The sequence below is a fragment of the Chamaea fasciata genome, unplaced genomic scaffold, assembly GCF_029207755.1.
Source record: "Chamaea fasciata isolate MVZ Bird 193981 ecotype frontalis unplaced genomic scaffold, bChaFas1.0.hap1 SCAF_2, whole genome shotgun sequence".
Taxonomy (NCBI): domain Eukaryota; kingdom Metazoa; phylum Chordata; class Aves; order Passeriformes; family Sylviidae; genus Chamaea; species Chamaea fasciata.
The window spans coordinates 20,736,897-20,753,044 of NW_027094087.1; the positions used below are offsets into that span (position 1 = coordinate 20,736,897).

At 41.7% G+C, this 16,148-nt stretch overlaps 2 protein-coding genes across 9 annotated transcripts in view; both read left to right on the forward strand.

Annotated features, from left to right (window-relative positions):
- The window catches only part of CMSS1 (cms1 ribosomal small subunit homolog), a 221,130-nt gene extending 217,446 nt beyond the window's left edge, over nt 1–3,684 (forward strand). For all 8 annotated transcript variants that reach the window (XM_066175200.1, XM_066175203.1, XM_066175205.1 and 5 more), the window contains one exon: nt 3,450–3,684. In XM_066175200.1, the coding sequence (XP_066031297.1) occupies nt 3,450–3,533 (84 nt within the window). In that variant the 3' untranslated portion in view covers nt 3,534–3,684. The remainder of the gene's footprint in view (nt 1–3,449) is intronic.
- A 1,149-nt stretch (nt 3,685–4,833) lies between these two features.
- On the forward strand, nt 4,834–13,928 carry LOC136285836 (cell cycle control protein 50C-like). The gene is made up of 7 exons (XM_066177349.1): nt 4,834–5,046; nt 5,871–5,981; nt 7,115–7,216; nt 8,607–8,697; nt 10,558–10,695; nt 11,661–11,870; nt 12,662–13,928. The coding sequence occupies exons 1-7, from the start codon at nt 4,834–4,836 to the stop codon at nt 12,850–12,852; spliced, it is 1,056 nt and encodes a 351-aa protein (XP_066033446.1). The 3' UTR covers nt 12,853–13,928.
- Nucleotides 13,929–16,148: the final 2,220 nt, after the last annotated feature.

The window sequence follows — 16,148 nt, forward strand, 5'->3', positions numbered from 1 at the left end:
TGAGGGCACTGGGTCTGTTCAGCCTGGAGAAGAGGAGACTGAGGACAGACCTCACTGCAGTTACAGCTTCCTCGTGAGGGGAAGAGGACGGGCAGGCACTGATCTCTTCTCTGTGCTGACCAGTGACAGGATCTGAGGGAACAGCCTGAGGCTGTGTCAGGGGAGGTTTAGGTTACATATCAGGAGAAGGTTCTACCCCAAGAAGGTGGTTTGGCCCTGGAACAGGCTCCCCAGGGAAGTGGTCACAGCACCAAGCCTGACAAGTTCAAGAAGTGATTGGACAATGTTGTCAGGCACAGGGTGTGATTCTTGGGGTGTCCTGTGCAGGGCCAGGATTTGGATTTGATCCTTGTGGGTCCCTTCCAACTCAGCATTTTCTGTGATTCAATGAAGAGTTTCCTCAAAAACCAAACAAAACTATGGCCAAACATCTATGTTTCTCCAGCTGAGAGTAAGGTAACATTGTATGAGTTAATCTCCGGACAGTTTTCTTATTTTTTTTCTTTTCTTTATAGTCTTTTTTTTTTCTTTTTTTGTTTTTTTTTTTGACAAGAAGTAGGGTACAAACAACTTAGAGCCATCCATCATTTGTACACTCCAAGATAATTCCCAGTTCCTTCCAGTTCTGTAATCCAGCTTTTATATTTCTTGCTGTAACAAGCCATGTTTACAGGATGTTGTGGGGCATCACCTATTTCTACCCAGATGAGGAGGCAGTTTCCTCCACTAGTGCTTGTTAGAAAGCTCCCAGTCTCCTGCACAGTGCCTTCAGGTTTTGTACATTTAGAGCAAGTCATTTAGAAGGAATTTCCAGGGAAAAGGACTTCTTTTGCATATAGACATTAAGCTGTTTGACAAGTGAAAATGCATCTATGGATTTCCATTAATCCAACTATGTACTTGTCTAAGTATTTGAATGTGCTGCATTTTACAGCCTCACATACACAAAACAAAACAAAAATACACTGAAGAAATGAAGTAGCAAAAAACTTGCCTTCAGTTTTTTGGAGGCAAGGAGGCTCCCTCTTGTGGTTAATACATGAGACTTTTTTTTTGTATGGTGCTTGCACTTACCTGTAAGTTTTTTAAATAACAGAAAACATGAAATCACAGTCAGTCAAGTACAAAATCACAGGCAGTAAAAAAGGTGTTGATGGCAGTGGGATGGTTTTTTTAAGTCATCTGAAGTCAATATCCATAAAGTAGAACATAGGTGATCCACTTCCAAAAAATGTTGCCAATATGCCAATGTGATCCACCTCCAAGATTATGTTGCCAATATTTCTTTTTGGGCTATTGCAAACCTCAGCTATAGTTTTCATTTCACTGTAGGCAGCATCATAGCAGTTCTCTGTGTCTGTCTAGAAATATAGGCCAAAAGTTGTGACTCCAAGTCTATTTTATCAAGGCAAAATCCTAAGGCTATCTTAGCATAAAAAGTTAAAGCTTAGTTCAAGTTAAATCCAGGTAGGTAAAAACACTACACCATCATATGTTGTGTTAGGATAAGCAGAAGATATTTATGTGTGATTACAGAACAGTGAATATGTAATTACAGAAAAGTCTTCAAACTGGAGAAGTTGAAGGTAACACATCATAAAGAAAGGGACTTGACATCTTGGGCTTTATAAGTGGAGTAGTTTGCAGGTATTTCTCCCACTACAGACATCAGACAGATTCCTTAAAGTTATGTATAAGGAATGTCAACAGCAAAAGGCACCCAAAAATGTTTTGGTGATAAGGCATCTTAACACCACATGTAAACCAATGGGATGTTCTAGCAACTTGTGGGCTTCAAATATGGAATACAGTCTTAGTCAACTTTTCTAATTATATAGAAAAATGTCAAATACATGCTATGAATAGTAATAAGTTTTCTCAGAGAGAGGAAGTACAGTACCAAAGACAATTTAGAGAATTGGCTGTTTGATGCACTAATTTCTTTCATCTGTGTTAGTTATGGAGGCAAAATTGTACACTTCAAATTAGAAACTCAGCATACTGGCCTATTTTCAGTGCAAACCTCAATAATTTCTTTGCATACTTAAGGTGCAACATTGCTAGACTTCATTGTGTTTGCACCAGAAAACAAGAACAGCTGGAAGCTCATGTCCATTGTACTTGCTGTTTTTGTAGTCACCCGATGTTCAGTGGAGAATTCTGTACACAGTGGTATATTCTAATAAATATATGAATTTAAAAACACGTGGATCTTCCCATGTGGTTGTTCTGTATCCCATCATGTCCACACAATGGATGGTGCCCTGATCCACTGCTCTGTCAGCTGCCTCAGCTTCTCATTAGTTAATGCTTTTGGATTTTTTCGTTCTCTGTTTCGGTGTCTCCCCCTTCACTCATCCCAAACAGTGGAGAGAGAAGGAGATGAAAGCTCCCAAAGAAACCACAGGAGGAGTGAATGAGTTTATGAGACTTTGTCTTGGCACACTGGAACTGAAGTAAAGCATAAAGGTGTAAATAAAAATGGATTGCATACTTTTTGATCTGACCAAAGGACAAGCTTCCTGCTTTGAAAGCTTTTTGTATAGAGATTGAAGGCAATACAGAGCAGTCTCAACTCCTCACATTACTTGTTCCTATGATCCAAGTGAAGTTTTTTTCAACAAACCCCAATATTGTATTGTTTGCAAGCATACACCAAGCCTTCAGTAAATTTGCTTCAGAAAATATGCTAAGTTTAAGTTTCAGACTTCATGAAAATAAAAGGTTTGTGAGAAATGGACTTGTGATAGAGGAATACAACTATTTTTACCTTGTGTAGCACATCCAGTCTTAAATTGAGGCTGGCTGGGCTTTCTTACATCTTTTATTCCTCTGCAAAGTGGAGGCACAGGAGGATATAATCCTGAGAGAAAACCTGCAAACAAGTTATTAATAAATGATAAGAGGGAGCTATAAGGAAACTCTGGACTATGATGATAAAGAATCCTGTGTTCCCTCTGAAATACGTAGTCAATATTTGCTCTGTAATACATTTGTGTTATCTTTAGATAAACCATAAGCTACAGCCATATCAGTGTCATAAACCAAAGTACCTGGTATGCAGCACAGGCAGACCTGACCTTCATGCTCACTTTCATTCAGGTGTCTCAGGCACAGACAGGGCTGTGCCTCTTGCACTGCCCTTGATCTGCTTTATGCCAATGGTTACTCTGCAAAGTCCTGTAGGGATTCTGTAGCCCAGGATGGGCCTTTGGCTGTGGTGTGCTTTATCAACTCTGCCACTGACAACCTTTCTGTAGCCCTGTGAAATGGGACTTCAGGGGTGCAGGGCAAGTGATGGGTGTTTTAAAAAATGGAAACATTCTAGAGAACATTGTATAGGAATCTCTTCTTTAATTCCTAGTCCTATAGTAAGGTGCCTGAGTAAATAAATAATGGTATCATTATCATTAACTTCTTATTCTTTCTTTGATTTTTGTTTTCTTCAGATAAAGAAAGAAACAATTGACCTACTGGAGAAGAGTATTATAAAGCTGTGCAGAGATGGATCTGTGAAACTGGGACTCTTTTAATGAGTTTACCAACAAGGAAGTAATTTGCAGCTCCATTTTACTGTATCCTGCCTGCAATTGAATTTTGACTTTTCAGAGGGCTCAATACAGAAGGCACATTGCAACATTTTCTGAGTTCTCTTTTAATAAAAAGCCAGAAGTTTTGTTTGTAGTTCTAGTATTATTTTCATTTCACGAACAATGTCATACTGAAATCAGAGTTACACTGCTTCCACCTGCTAGATTTACTACTATCTGTCACTAGTAAAACTTTGAAGATGAGCAAACATGGGTGAAAGTCTTTGCACAGCTCAGTTTTCTGTTCCCTCCCTGTGCTGTCCCAAATGAGACACATATTTCTCTCATGAGAGTGGTAATCTAATTTTTGCCCTTGGGGGGTCTGTGAAAAAGTTGTATGAACTTCAGTAACATGTTAAAAAGGTATTTTTCACCTATCTGTTCTAGAGCTGGCCAAATGCTGCTTTTTGCTTTCAAAGGATAAATTATCTGTATATTATACTGAGGTTTTATTTTGGTTAAACTGTTGAAGTGTGCAAAAAGTATTCTTATGTTTGTCCATTTAAATTAAAATGAGGCGATCTCTGGGTGATTCTTTTGTCATTGTGGATAGTAGGGAATTGATGGATTCTTTTTCAGAGAACGAGATGAATAGAGATGAGGATCTTGGGTACTGATTGATCCAAATTGGGTATTTTAAAAATGAGTAGTCCTTCTATAATAAAGAACACACAACCTTTTTACAACCTTTAATTGCATCTCAGTCAATAGCAGTGAATGTAATAGGTTAAGAAAATTGGTTTGGTCTTCCAAAGCAATGTTCTCTGTCCAGTGCTGTCTCAGCACCTGCAGTCCTCCCCAGTGGAATCCAGTGCAACTGGAGTAGAACTCCTTTCATTGTATGCCATGCTTGTTAGCTGGGCAGGTATGGAAGTGAAAGGAGAAGAAATAATGCATCTGAAATTACACAGAAATTCCAGTATAGTTGGCAGTATCCCTGCAAATGAATAAGACATAACAAATCCTAGTGAGCTGTGGAGCAGGAAAAATGTATAAGCTTTTCCAGGAGGAATGAACTGGATACCCTGATCAAAGTACACAATCACTTGATTGGTACAAGGTGATCATGGGGATCCAGGCACAAATGCAGAAAAGGAGGAAGAAAGAGATCTAGTTAATAAGTAATTCCTCACCATAATGCAAGTTTGAACAAACAATACAGTCTCCCAACAATAAAGACAGTATCTCCGCTGAAACAGTCTCCAGCACAAGGATATTATTCCTTTCTCTCATCGAGAAGAAAATGAAAAACAAGACAAATTTTCTTCCCAGAGAAGGAGAAGCCCAACCTTCCAGATGTCCAGATAACACTGCATTCAAACAGCAGAGGCTGCCAGCTTGGAAGCCCCAGCTCACCATTGCATCTGTGCTCTCCAGCTTCTTTCTGACAGGGGCATTCTGCCTCACTGTGGGAGTCTGCCTTGTCCTGTCTGCAAACAGCGTCAGAGAAATACAGGTTGGTTTGGGAGTGGTGTTCTTTGATATTCTGTAAAGAAACCAGACCAGGCTTGGAGGGAAAAGGCTTTGAGTTTTTGCTTCTGAATAAAGATGATAGCAATGGCTTCATGCCTTCGACATGTGTCCAGCAGCTGGTATTCCTATGAAAATTTTCAGAGGCAGTCGGTCATCAATAAAATCAGAGCACTGGGTGATTAACTGTGTGGTAATGTCTGAAATATGTGTGACAATTACTGCCACTGGCTGCTAATACCAAAATGTTGTCATTATTTTCTGGGGTTTTGAAGGGAAATAAGCAAATCCCTCAGAAATTGTTTGACAATATGATAACATACATGTTTTCTGGGACAAAATCTTGAAATACAGGGAGCCCTAATGTTTAAATCCCTTCTGCAGAAAAGGTTATTCAGACCTGTGGTGTTGTGAATAGACTCCTGTTTGGAGCCAACACTCAGCACTACACCCAGGCTGTTCAGCAGGGGTGGGCCATGATGCATGTGGGGATTTCTCAAGCGTTCCTTGGTCAGCCAGCCCAGGGTGCAGGAGTGTTCTTCACTCGGCACTCCTTTGCCAAGGAGCAGATGGGAAAGTTCTACAACAGTCATCAAAAGGCTCTAAACCAGCTTTAAACTAGGGATAAATTTTGTGGATGTTCATCAAGGCCAAGTCCTCACTCTGCCTCTTCCTTTTCAACAATGGTTTTGGCAGTCCAGAGTCACTTAGAAGAGAACAGCTCTGAGAAGCCTTAGACCTAAAACACTAACCCTTTCCTATGAGCATGTCCTTTATTACAATATATTTGCCTGTTCATTTCTCTGACAGATAGATTATTCAGATAAATGCTCAGATTGTTCAAAGCTCCGTGAAAATTCCTCAAACTGGAACAAGGAATGCCTCTGTTCTGTTAATTTCACGCTAAAGGAAGCTATATTGGTAAGTGGGTGCGAAAAACCAACTCAAGTTGGTACCACCTGTTACTTATATCCCTAATGATAAATGACAGTAATTCTGTTTTGTAGAGCTCCTGACTGAATTTGTTTTGTACTTTTTCAGAACATGTGATGCTCAAAATTTTCCACTTTTGCCTTTGTTGTTCGTTTTGGTATTTATAACCAAGACCAGGCTCCTTGTCTGTGAGATGTTCAAGGAGAAGAAAGGGGTGGAGGAAATGCTGTTTGATTGTGGAGGTGACCTCTCTCTGTATCGCTCTCTGAGTCAGTGGCAAAGCCTTGCCCTTGGCCTGGGGCTGGTTGTTGCTGCCCTGCTAAGCTCTCAAGTGAGAAGGAAATCTGAAGCCCTGACCACTTTACATAAGTAGACCCCTGTAGTCATTTTTACAAGGCTTGTGCTGTTAATCCCCCAGGTCCTTGAAATAATTCAAGTCTAGCAGTGTGATTCTGAAGTTTCTTTTGGAAAAAGTATCCTTCGTTTCCTGCCTTAAACTACCAGGTCATGTTGTCGAGACTGTTAAAATGCTTCATGTTCTGCCAAAGAGATCTTACACTGAATAAATGATCCCTTAAAATTACAGTGCAATTTAAAGTCACTTTAGGATTCTTCAGTATTGACGAGGCTGTTAAAATACTTTGTAATTCTTCAGATTGCAGTGATGTTTGAGATGAGAAGTCAATTTAACTGAGTAATGGGTTTTTTATAGTCACATAATTACCTTTCATGTGTGATTTGCCTGCCTAGAATTCTCCTTTTAATGTGAAGGGTTTTGTGCACCTTCTTTAATGGAAAATCAGTGTCGGTCTCCACAATATGATTCACAGTCATTGCAAGTTTATGGCCAGCCATGCCATCTTGAGTGAAATAATTATCAGGCATTTTTATTTTCCATTTTGTTTGGTAATTTAAATCATGTTTTATTTTGTGCCAAAACATAAAAATTTACAGTTAGGGTAAAGATTAGATTCTAGCCCATAACTGCTGTATTGCTTAGGGTACAGTTATGGACATTTTAATGTCTGTACTCTCTTCCCCTCTTTTTTAGCAAGTAATAGGATTTTTCTCACTGCCTTCATGAACTCTCCTTATTGAAGGGATTTATCCTTGGATTCTAGGGTGATGTTTTTATGTACTATGGTCTGCAGAACTTCTTTCAAAACCACCGTCGATACGTGATGTCAAGAAGTGACGCACAACTGTTGGGCCGAAATGTAAACGTGAGTTTTCTTTTTGTGTTGTGAGTTCAGCAGCACTTCTGGCAGGTGCGCCTTTGGCCATATGGAAAGCTAACTAGGCAGAACCATAAGTGTGTTTAGGTGGCTCTAGGGAATAATAAAGTACAGATTTTCAGTGTTTGGTCCCGGCTTTTATGCTTGTTAGGGCCATTATGTCTAATGAGTTAATAAAAGAGGAAGGTTGGGGGGGAGGAGGGGAATAAAAGATGTCAGTCCAGTGTTGCAGTTCTCAAAGCTGCACCTTGTAGTGCTGGTTAACAATACACTGTCTTTTTCAAATAAATATACAGAAAGCTTTTCCTTCTTGTGTTGTCAGTCTTTTTAGCCAGAAGTGTTTTAAGCTGTGATTTTATTGTAGGGCTAGGGAATTAAGTTATCCTGTCTTTAGTTTTGCCATCTGGCTTTGGAAGCAGGCAAGGAGCAGGAAAAGGTTTGTGCTGAAATAACTGATCATGTAGTATTCTAAGTATGCAATTTAGAGGTCTAAAGAGGGAGTAGGCAGCATCACCTGCAGCAGACCTGCATAAGGAAACTGGAGAATGCAATCATGGCATTTAGGTTCTTTTGCTTACAAATCAAAAGCGTATTTTCTTTGGCTTAAAAGTAGCATTTCTTAATATACACATAGTCCACATGTCCTTTCAGTATATATGATGGTTGTGCCATGATAATCTGTTGTTGCTATAAAATGCCTCTTACAATCTCCGGACATGTTCCTCATTTCTATAAAATGCGTCGTACAGCTCTCCAGGTGTCCTGTCAGCTTGTTTGTTTGCATGCAGATGCAGCTGCTTTTGGCTTTTGTGCTGACCAGATACACACCTCATTGGAATTACTTGAAAATGTTTCTGTGTTGAAACCTCAAGGTTTATAGTTCTTTTAAAATGGGATCGGAAAGATGTGATAAAGCTGAGGTGGACTTCTGTTTTTCATTCGGTATCTTCATATATCAAGATTTGCCCTTGTTGAATTGCAGTAATGTGGCCAACTACATCTGCTGTTCTCCAGCACTAATGCGGCCCAGGTCAGAATTAGAAAGAAGGAAAAATAAGATGTTCTAGGATAAGCCAAGGCTTCACTGGAACATTTTCAGTTGTAGCCATTTTACAGTAGCTGATCCCCAAACCTGTTTTTGTAGTCTGGAGTCTTGCAAGTAGGCAGCAAAATTTGGTGAAGACTTTAAGTTTCTGTACTAGATATGGAGGGTGTCCCTGAACTACAGACCTCTTCATTTGGATGTCTCTCTAATGTGATCAAAAGGTACCGGGGACTTAATTGTTCAGTGGCTTTTCAGAAGAGGGCATGGGAGGACACCAGCAAATTAAAACCAAGCCGTGGGTCTCTGCCTGATTGTTGTGTGCCCTTGATGCAGATCCAGAGGAGCTACTGTGCGCCCTTCAGCACCTACAGGAACGGAACCCCGATGGCGCCATGCGGGGCCATTGCCAACAGCATGTTCAATGGTACGTGGACACCTCCCTCTGCCCCTTACTCATTCCCTCTTGGAGCTATTCCCTTATCCAGCCCAGGGGAGACCTGTATTGCAAGGCCTCTTCTTTCTGACACAGAAGGCTTTGTTTGGTGATGCTGCTCTGGTGAACGTGAGGCTCTGCTTCCTACTGTTTAGGACCTTGGCCCTTGTTTGGAAGCTGAGGGAGATTTCTCATTTTCTAAGGCCCTCTTCCATGTGAGTGTACAGCAGGGGTGAGGAATTTAGGCCCTTTTGAATTAAGGAATGAGGAAACAACAGATTTAATGTACTTCCTTGCTGAAAAGCACATTCTTGTACAGTGATGCAAGAGCCCAGATTCCACCTTCCCACAATTATGTGCTTGAGAAGGAGAGATTCTCCATGTTCTCCACATTAGTTTGGGTCTTTGGATCGACGTGGTTTCATTTTTGTTCTTAGAATGCCAGAAGCATACGTAGTCTTAATTGGATCCTGGATTTGATCTTGGTAGTAATCTAGTGGGCATAATCTGCTTATGAGTACACTTGGGTGATTTCAGAATGTATCTTTGGAAGAAAAAGCAACAAAAAAAACCTGTCCAGACTTTTCTTCACTACCCCATCTTTTTTGTCTTCCAATTTCTACCATTCCCTGCTCCTACTCTTTTTTTAAGCTGTTCCATGCAGCAGGCTTTAAGAAGACAGCAGCTCTTTCCAAGCAGCTGTGCCACCCACACCAGGGGATTTGTGACAGCCAGTTGCATTCTATAATTTCTAGATCCATTTGATTTTCATCTGCCTGCTTGCCCACCTGCTGCCCTGCAGGTGTGATTTACTGGGTTGGGCGCAGACCTAGGCCAGCAGAGCCCAGCTGTGTGCAGCCCACGCTGTTCTGGAGCATGTGAGGGAGAGTCAAGACAAGCAACTGAGCCGGCAGAGCTCAGAGCATTGCAATTCACAAATAGCCGGGGATGTGGCGGGCCACAGAAGGATCACTTCCCCACAAGAGTGTGTCTGAGCTTTAAGGAGCTGCGTGAACACAGGCTTTGTACGAAGAAACAAAAAAAGTTTGCTTCCATTGATGCTTACCCAGCTGGGTTGTGCTTTTCATGTCTCCTAAAAGGCAACCCCTCCCCATTTGTATCGTCTGATTGCCCCTGCCCACCATCCCATTGGCTGCCTGGGGGTTTACAGAGCTGGTAATGTGTCCTATAATGTTTTGGCCTAATGTTAAACCAATCTATCTAGGAAAATAATAATGGATAAAAACAAGTGCTGTTCACACACTGAAACTGCATGGCATGGTTAGGCACAATTTTAACTAAATGGTTTTTGATTGTAGAAGGTGTTTCTGTCCAAGTTGGTAAGCAAGCTCTAATTGGCATAAAACTAAAGCAAAATATTCTCTGAAGGACTGGATTCCTCTGATTGTGCTTTTACCTCTACCCTAGTCCCACATCATATATAGCAAAGAAAACATATCATCTATAGCAAAGTTTTGGAACAACTGTCAAAGGAATTCTAGGGGAAACTAACTAGGACAGTAACTTCTGTAACTAGGTAGAGAGCTCAAAAAGTGATTTGCAAAGAAGTACATCCCAAGGAGTTGATGGACATGAGGAACGTGCAGAGCATACACAGGCATTGGTAGGAAATGTTCAGGCTTTAAAACGTCAGAAGTTCTAAGACTCTGGTACCTGAATTCCTTTTGTGAAATGTGCAGTGCTCCATACACATGATGAAACCTTTCCCAGGATGTTCAGGTTTTCTATCCACTTGAAAGCTGTTTCAATGTGACATTTTCTTGTTAGTCATGCTGGCAATTAGAATGACTGTCTTTGACTCACAGATGTTGCTTATTGTATTCCCTGCAGATACTATTGATCTTTTTTACAGTCATAACTCATCTGTGATTCAAGTGCCACTGCTGAAGACTGGAAACAGTTGGTGGACAGATAAAAATGTGAAATTTCGCAATCCTGAGTCATACAATCTTTCTTCTGCGTTTGCAGGTAAGAATGGTTCTGCTGGTGGGCCTTATTTTTCAGTGGCTTCTCTATCTCCCCCTTCATATGTCTCCCATTCTGAGAAAAAAGCACCTTTGGGAGAAATATCTCCCAAAGCAAGTTGAAGAAGCAGCTTTAGAGGGTGACTGAGAGCAGAAGGCACATTTAGCCAAAGTATCACCTTTTTACTTTTTTAATCGGTGACCACAGAAATTGAAAGAAAATGGTTTTGGAAGACTGAGGTTAGCCCACATCAACACCCTTCTTCATAGTTTCTTGTAATGCTTAGTCTGTCCAGAGAAAGCAAGGATGCAGTTGGTTTTTTTTTCCTGTTGAAAACATCTGTGAAGAAGAATTGCATGTCTCATCTTTCCTTCACGCCTTTGCAGATTCTTGGGCAGTTGTGAGACATGAGAGGCTGCCTTTGTCACTGGACCTTTCAGACCTGTTTCCTAGGGCTGTTTCCTTGTTATGGTTAATCTCTATTGACGTGGGGCTAAAAGGTGCCTGTTGTGGATCAAGGCAGTGCAAGAGTTAGATAATTAACCGGGACAGATTCTAAATGTCATAGGCTGTGCCTTTAGACTGCAAAATGATGCCTTTCTGGTTGTACAGGGATATATTAATGTGTAAAAATGAAGGCAAGCTCCTCATTATAGAGAACATGTTGTTGCTGAAGAGACGAGAATCCAGAGTAAACAGCATTTTCACTTGTGCAAGTCACTTTGTTTTTCTGTGCTTGAAGGTTCTAAAGTGCAGCAGCCCCTGGGTTAAAGTGTTAAACTGTTCATTCATGTTTGAGGTGAGCGGACGTACTTGGAAGTGCTGTTATCTGGCATGTGTATAATTTTGGACAGTGTCTTATGTCTCTTCCACAGCTCGTACACTGTGTTGGTTGTGTGAGGCCCAGAATCTCAGCAATCACTGCTTTTACTGACAGTGACATTCCTGCTCTGTCTCTTTGTGACCAGGGACAGCCAGACCCCCTTACTGGCAGAAACCAGTGTATCTGTTGGACGAGGAAGACGAGAGGAACAATGGCTTTGTGAACGACGACTTCATTATCTGGATGCGAGTGTCGGCCTTCGCCACGTTCAGGAATCTCTACCGGCGCGTCAGGCGGGTGCGGCACTTTGCCCAGGGCCTGCCCTCAGGGAATTACACCTTCCGCATCTCCTACAGTATCCTTTCGGATCCCCTGCGCCTGCCGGGGAGTTACAGGGAGGTGGGAGTGGGCAGGATTTGTGCGGGCAGCTGGCAGAGAAGCCGTGTGGAACACGCCTGTGTCAGCAGAGCCTCTGAGGGGTTTGGGCCGTGTCCTGACTGGCGGGAGCCTTTGTGCCGGCGCAGCTGCCCCCTCACGCCCAGCAGTGGGAACTCTGCTGACTAAAGCGCTCCTTTTGTCAGCAGGAGTTCTGGCAACGTGACCAGAAACTTCTCTTCTTTCTCAGCTGATAGAGATGTGGTTTTAGATGTTCTGCCATGGTTCTGTTCTGAAAGCTTCCATGGGAGAGATGAAAGGTAAACTCCTATAACCTTCTGGCTACAGCATACTTGCTAGAAGTGAGCATTTACTCTCCCAGAGACTATGTGGAGTATCGTGATAAGCTTCCCAAAAGGTCCATTTTCAACTGAGCTTTCATAGCAAATTAATGCAGTAGAAATCCTATAAATTATGAGTCTGGAATTTACAATGTTTTTAAAAAGGAAGTATTTCCACATGCACACAAAGACTGTATCTAAAACAACTGGGTTTCTTACCACCAGCTGCCAACCACCTCCCAAGAACAGCTGAGTTTTTGGATCCGGAATAGCAGAAACATCACCAATCAGTTAAAGTAGTTTTGGCAGCAAATGCAGACCTCAGAACCCTTTATGCCTTGGAAAGCTTTTTGAGCATTTAACCACTACTTTCTCTTCTCCTGGAAATAGTGTACACTTTGTTAGCAAAATCTTAACATCCTTCTTTCAGATTTCCCTGTTACCAGATTCAAGGGGAGGAAGCGTGTGATTCTTTCAACTGTGGTGTGGAGCGGTGGAAGTAACCCATTCCTGGGAATTGCCTACCTGGTTTCTGGCACAGCAGCAACCCTGACAGGTTTTGTCATAACTGGCATCCACTTGAAGCTCAGGAAAAAGAAAACATACTTTCAGAAGCAATAAGGTTCACCTGACTTTCTGAACAAAGAAGTGTGCAGTGAACAAAGAAGGTGTCGCCCAGACCTTTCACTCTTTCCCCTGAGTTCTGGACCATTTTCAGTGCCAGGTTTGGTGAATGTAAGCAAACTGAGGGGCAGGGCTATTCCATCATCTGAAACCAAACTTACCTCAGGTGCCATTCTCATTAATGTACCTGTGAGCCTAAATTTGTTTCCTCAGAAGCTTGTAGTGAGATGAGCTTCAAACAGCAGACAGCACAGCAGATCAGAATCTCAACGGCAGAGAAATTACGGTACCAATGTCTGGCCACAAGTCAGGGTCCATATTAATTTTTTACTCAGCCCATAATTCAGACAACATTTCGCTTAACTGAAATGGAGCTTTGGATGGGTAAAAAGTGAGGTCTTGATCCAACAAAAAGCTTGAGCAGGTAGAACTTGCTGCTAAAACCTGCTTGTGGGCCATGTACATGTGCTGAATGGCTTGGCTTGGGTTTTATCTACCATCTTCAGCTATGCTGAAAAAAGCAACCAGTTTACATCCGTATATTCACTCCAGTTTGACACCTGATTTGTGGTTGAATACAGGGCTATTATTAGGAGTTTGGAGTTTGTTTAGACCAAATGTATTGGATTTATCTAGCACCTGAGAGCTGGAGGGCATCCAATCACTGATTTACATTTTTTTAAATTATGGTTTAATAGAAACCCTAAATTAAAAGCTCCTTTAATGCAAAATATTTTAGCAAAACCATCAACCTAATTTAACTACTAGGCCAAAATTGCACTGCTACCTATTCCACCCTTCCATGTGAAAGTTCAGAGATTCCTACGTGACACAGAATGGTAATATACTGTCAATAAAAAACAAAGCACCAGAAAATCTGCCAACTTAATTTAAAGCATACACTGCAGCTCATGAACAGGTTCATCAATGTTCATGTTTCATGTTCAAAATTTTACACATTTAGGACTTATTTCTAGTCTCACAAAATGAAGGAACAGCACTGAAGAATTTAGGTCAAGCATACCATGGTAGGTGTGAATTTTTTAAAGTAGTTTTTCTGTTGTAAAAGTGCAAGTGGAATAAAACACTTTCAATTCCTTTCAAATGTATTTTGTGTGCCTCGCCTCTCTGCAAAAAACCCTTCTCACTAGAACAAGAAGGAAATCACAGACAGTAGCAGGAGCAGGGGATGTGGGGATATCAAGGCACCCGCATCTGCCTTTGAGAGTGTCTGGGGCTGGGCATCTGGTGACCTGTGACAGATGGCCCCTGCTAAAAGGGTTTGCAGCACAGAAGGTGCAGTTCCCTTGAAGTTCTGCTTTGTAGCTGAGCCATGAGCCGCAGAAGGGGAGCTGCTCTAGTTTCTCGGCCCAGCCTGGGAGGACAGCCCTGCTCCACCGATGCTCTATGCTGACCTGGGAAAGGTGCCTGTCCCTTCTGCTCTTCCTGCTCGGGGCCAGTCACCTCCATCCTGAAGCTGTAGAAACAGGATTTCTGGATTTCAGCCCTTTCACCTGGATCTGTCAGGAGCTGTGGAAGAACCCCACCCCTCACTGGGCTGGACAAGACAGAGCATGAAGCAGTGCATTCAACAATGCTTAAGGTCGTTAGTCTAAATCACTTTTAACAGTGGGACTTGCTCCTAAATCTTTTAAGTCCTTTTGAGAATGTAATCCCATGCAGCTCTCTGAAAAACCCTGATGGAATTTCCTGACAAATCTGAACATATGTTTTCTGGCCCCTAACAGACCATAGGAATTTCTTTATTTTTCTCTTTCTCTTTCTTGTTTATGTTTTTGTGGGTTTTTTTTTTTTCATTGTCTGAGAAACTGACTTTCGAGAAATAATAGGGGTGGTTAAGTCACCATGCAATTGTCACTGATTTCATTTTTTCATGAAGTATCTGGTTAAAAAATTAGTAAAAGGAGACTATATACACTGACTGTATTTCAGTGAGTCAGTGTCTACCAGGAAAAAAAGTTATCTAGAAAACACAGCCCAGCAAATATTGTTTGCCCATTATCTCCCAGAGGTTTTTGCAGGAACCTCTTCCCTTGAAATATAGATTGTCTTCAAACCTCTCCATAGAGAAGACCTGTCTTCAAACAAATCTTTCTGTTTTCCCTGAAGTTGTCTGTCTTTGTTTATATGCTCAGAATCTCATTTTTCATCTTATCACAGCTCTAAACATGCTTTACATCTTTCTGGTACCTTCTGAACAGTGTCCTTGGAAGCTGCTGCTCCAGCTCCAGCTGTTTCTGTTGTTAGCTCTGAGAAGCTCTGCAGTGTCTGGTTCAGGATGGTGCTGCCCAGACCAGAGCAATGGGAATGGCAGGTTGATTGATTAATGACTCCCAGCAGACGGAATCTGCCTTGCTCAAAAGGGTGGAAAATAAGTGTTAGCAACCTCCTCACCCTGCCTTTTGTGCCAGTGCTGCAGCCACGCTGTGGGTCTGCCCCTGTGCCAGAGCACATGAAAGCTTTGCAGCTGTGCTTTCCCAAGTGCCCACTCTGGGAATGCTTCTCTATCTACATGAAATGTGTTGTTGAATTTGTCTATGCTGCTGCTGCCTTTGTGCAGGGGCTGGAACAGGAGTGAAAGGCTGGGCTGAAGGACTGACCTGACCTAACAGGAAGATGGTGAAAGCCATCATTGACTTCTTCACTGAGCCAGGTCCCAGGGGATTGTCCCCCTTTGTCAGCTGCTGATAGCAGCAGGAGGCATGAGTCCAAGCAAATATCCAGTGGGATTTTGAATTAATTTATCCTGGCTATTAGGAGATCATTAGGTCAGTTGGATCAGGGAAAACAACACTAAGGTTTGGAGGGCGGAGGTTTGAAACAACCAGAAATGCTGCACTTTTCCTGAGTTATAAATTGCTTTCAGAATACCTGGAGTGTTATGACCGGTACTGTGTCTTTGGCACAGTGCTGCTTTGACCTTGGACATTTGATTTTATGAATTAAGATTATGTGTCTTGAGTAAAGAGGAAAAATTTTTAAAAGTGCCTTGGTAAAACTTTCCAAAATAGAATTTTAATTAGCTTATCTATCAAACATACTTTCACCAGTAGTGGATGGGTTCTTTTCTCAGAGAGACTGACTTATGTAGGCTGGACAACTCAGAGCAAAAATGTCCGGGTTTATGACTGCTGAATGACATTGAGCAGTACCTGAAAAGTCTTAAGTCAACAGCACCACTGTGAGGTGGTCAACATAAAGCCATAAAAGACTAACTGCCATTATTTGTAATATCTTGGAATATCAAAATTATTAAATTGTTGGTTCCTTTG

Coding starts and splice junctions, on each gene's coding strand:
- LOC136285836 (XM_066177349.1), top strand. CDS start 4,834: ATGAAAAACAAGACAAATTTTCTTCCCAGAGAAGGAGAAGCCCAACCT. Junction 7,217..8,606: donor TGTTGGGCCGAAATGTAAAC/GTGAGTTTTCTT, acceptor CCCTTGATGCAG/ATCCAGAGGAGCTACTGTGC. Junction 8,698..10,557: donor TGCCAACAGCATGTTCAATG/GTACGTGGACAC, acceptor TATTCCCTGCAG/ATACTATTGATCTTTTTTAC.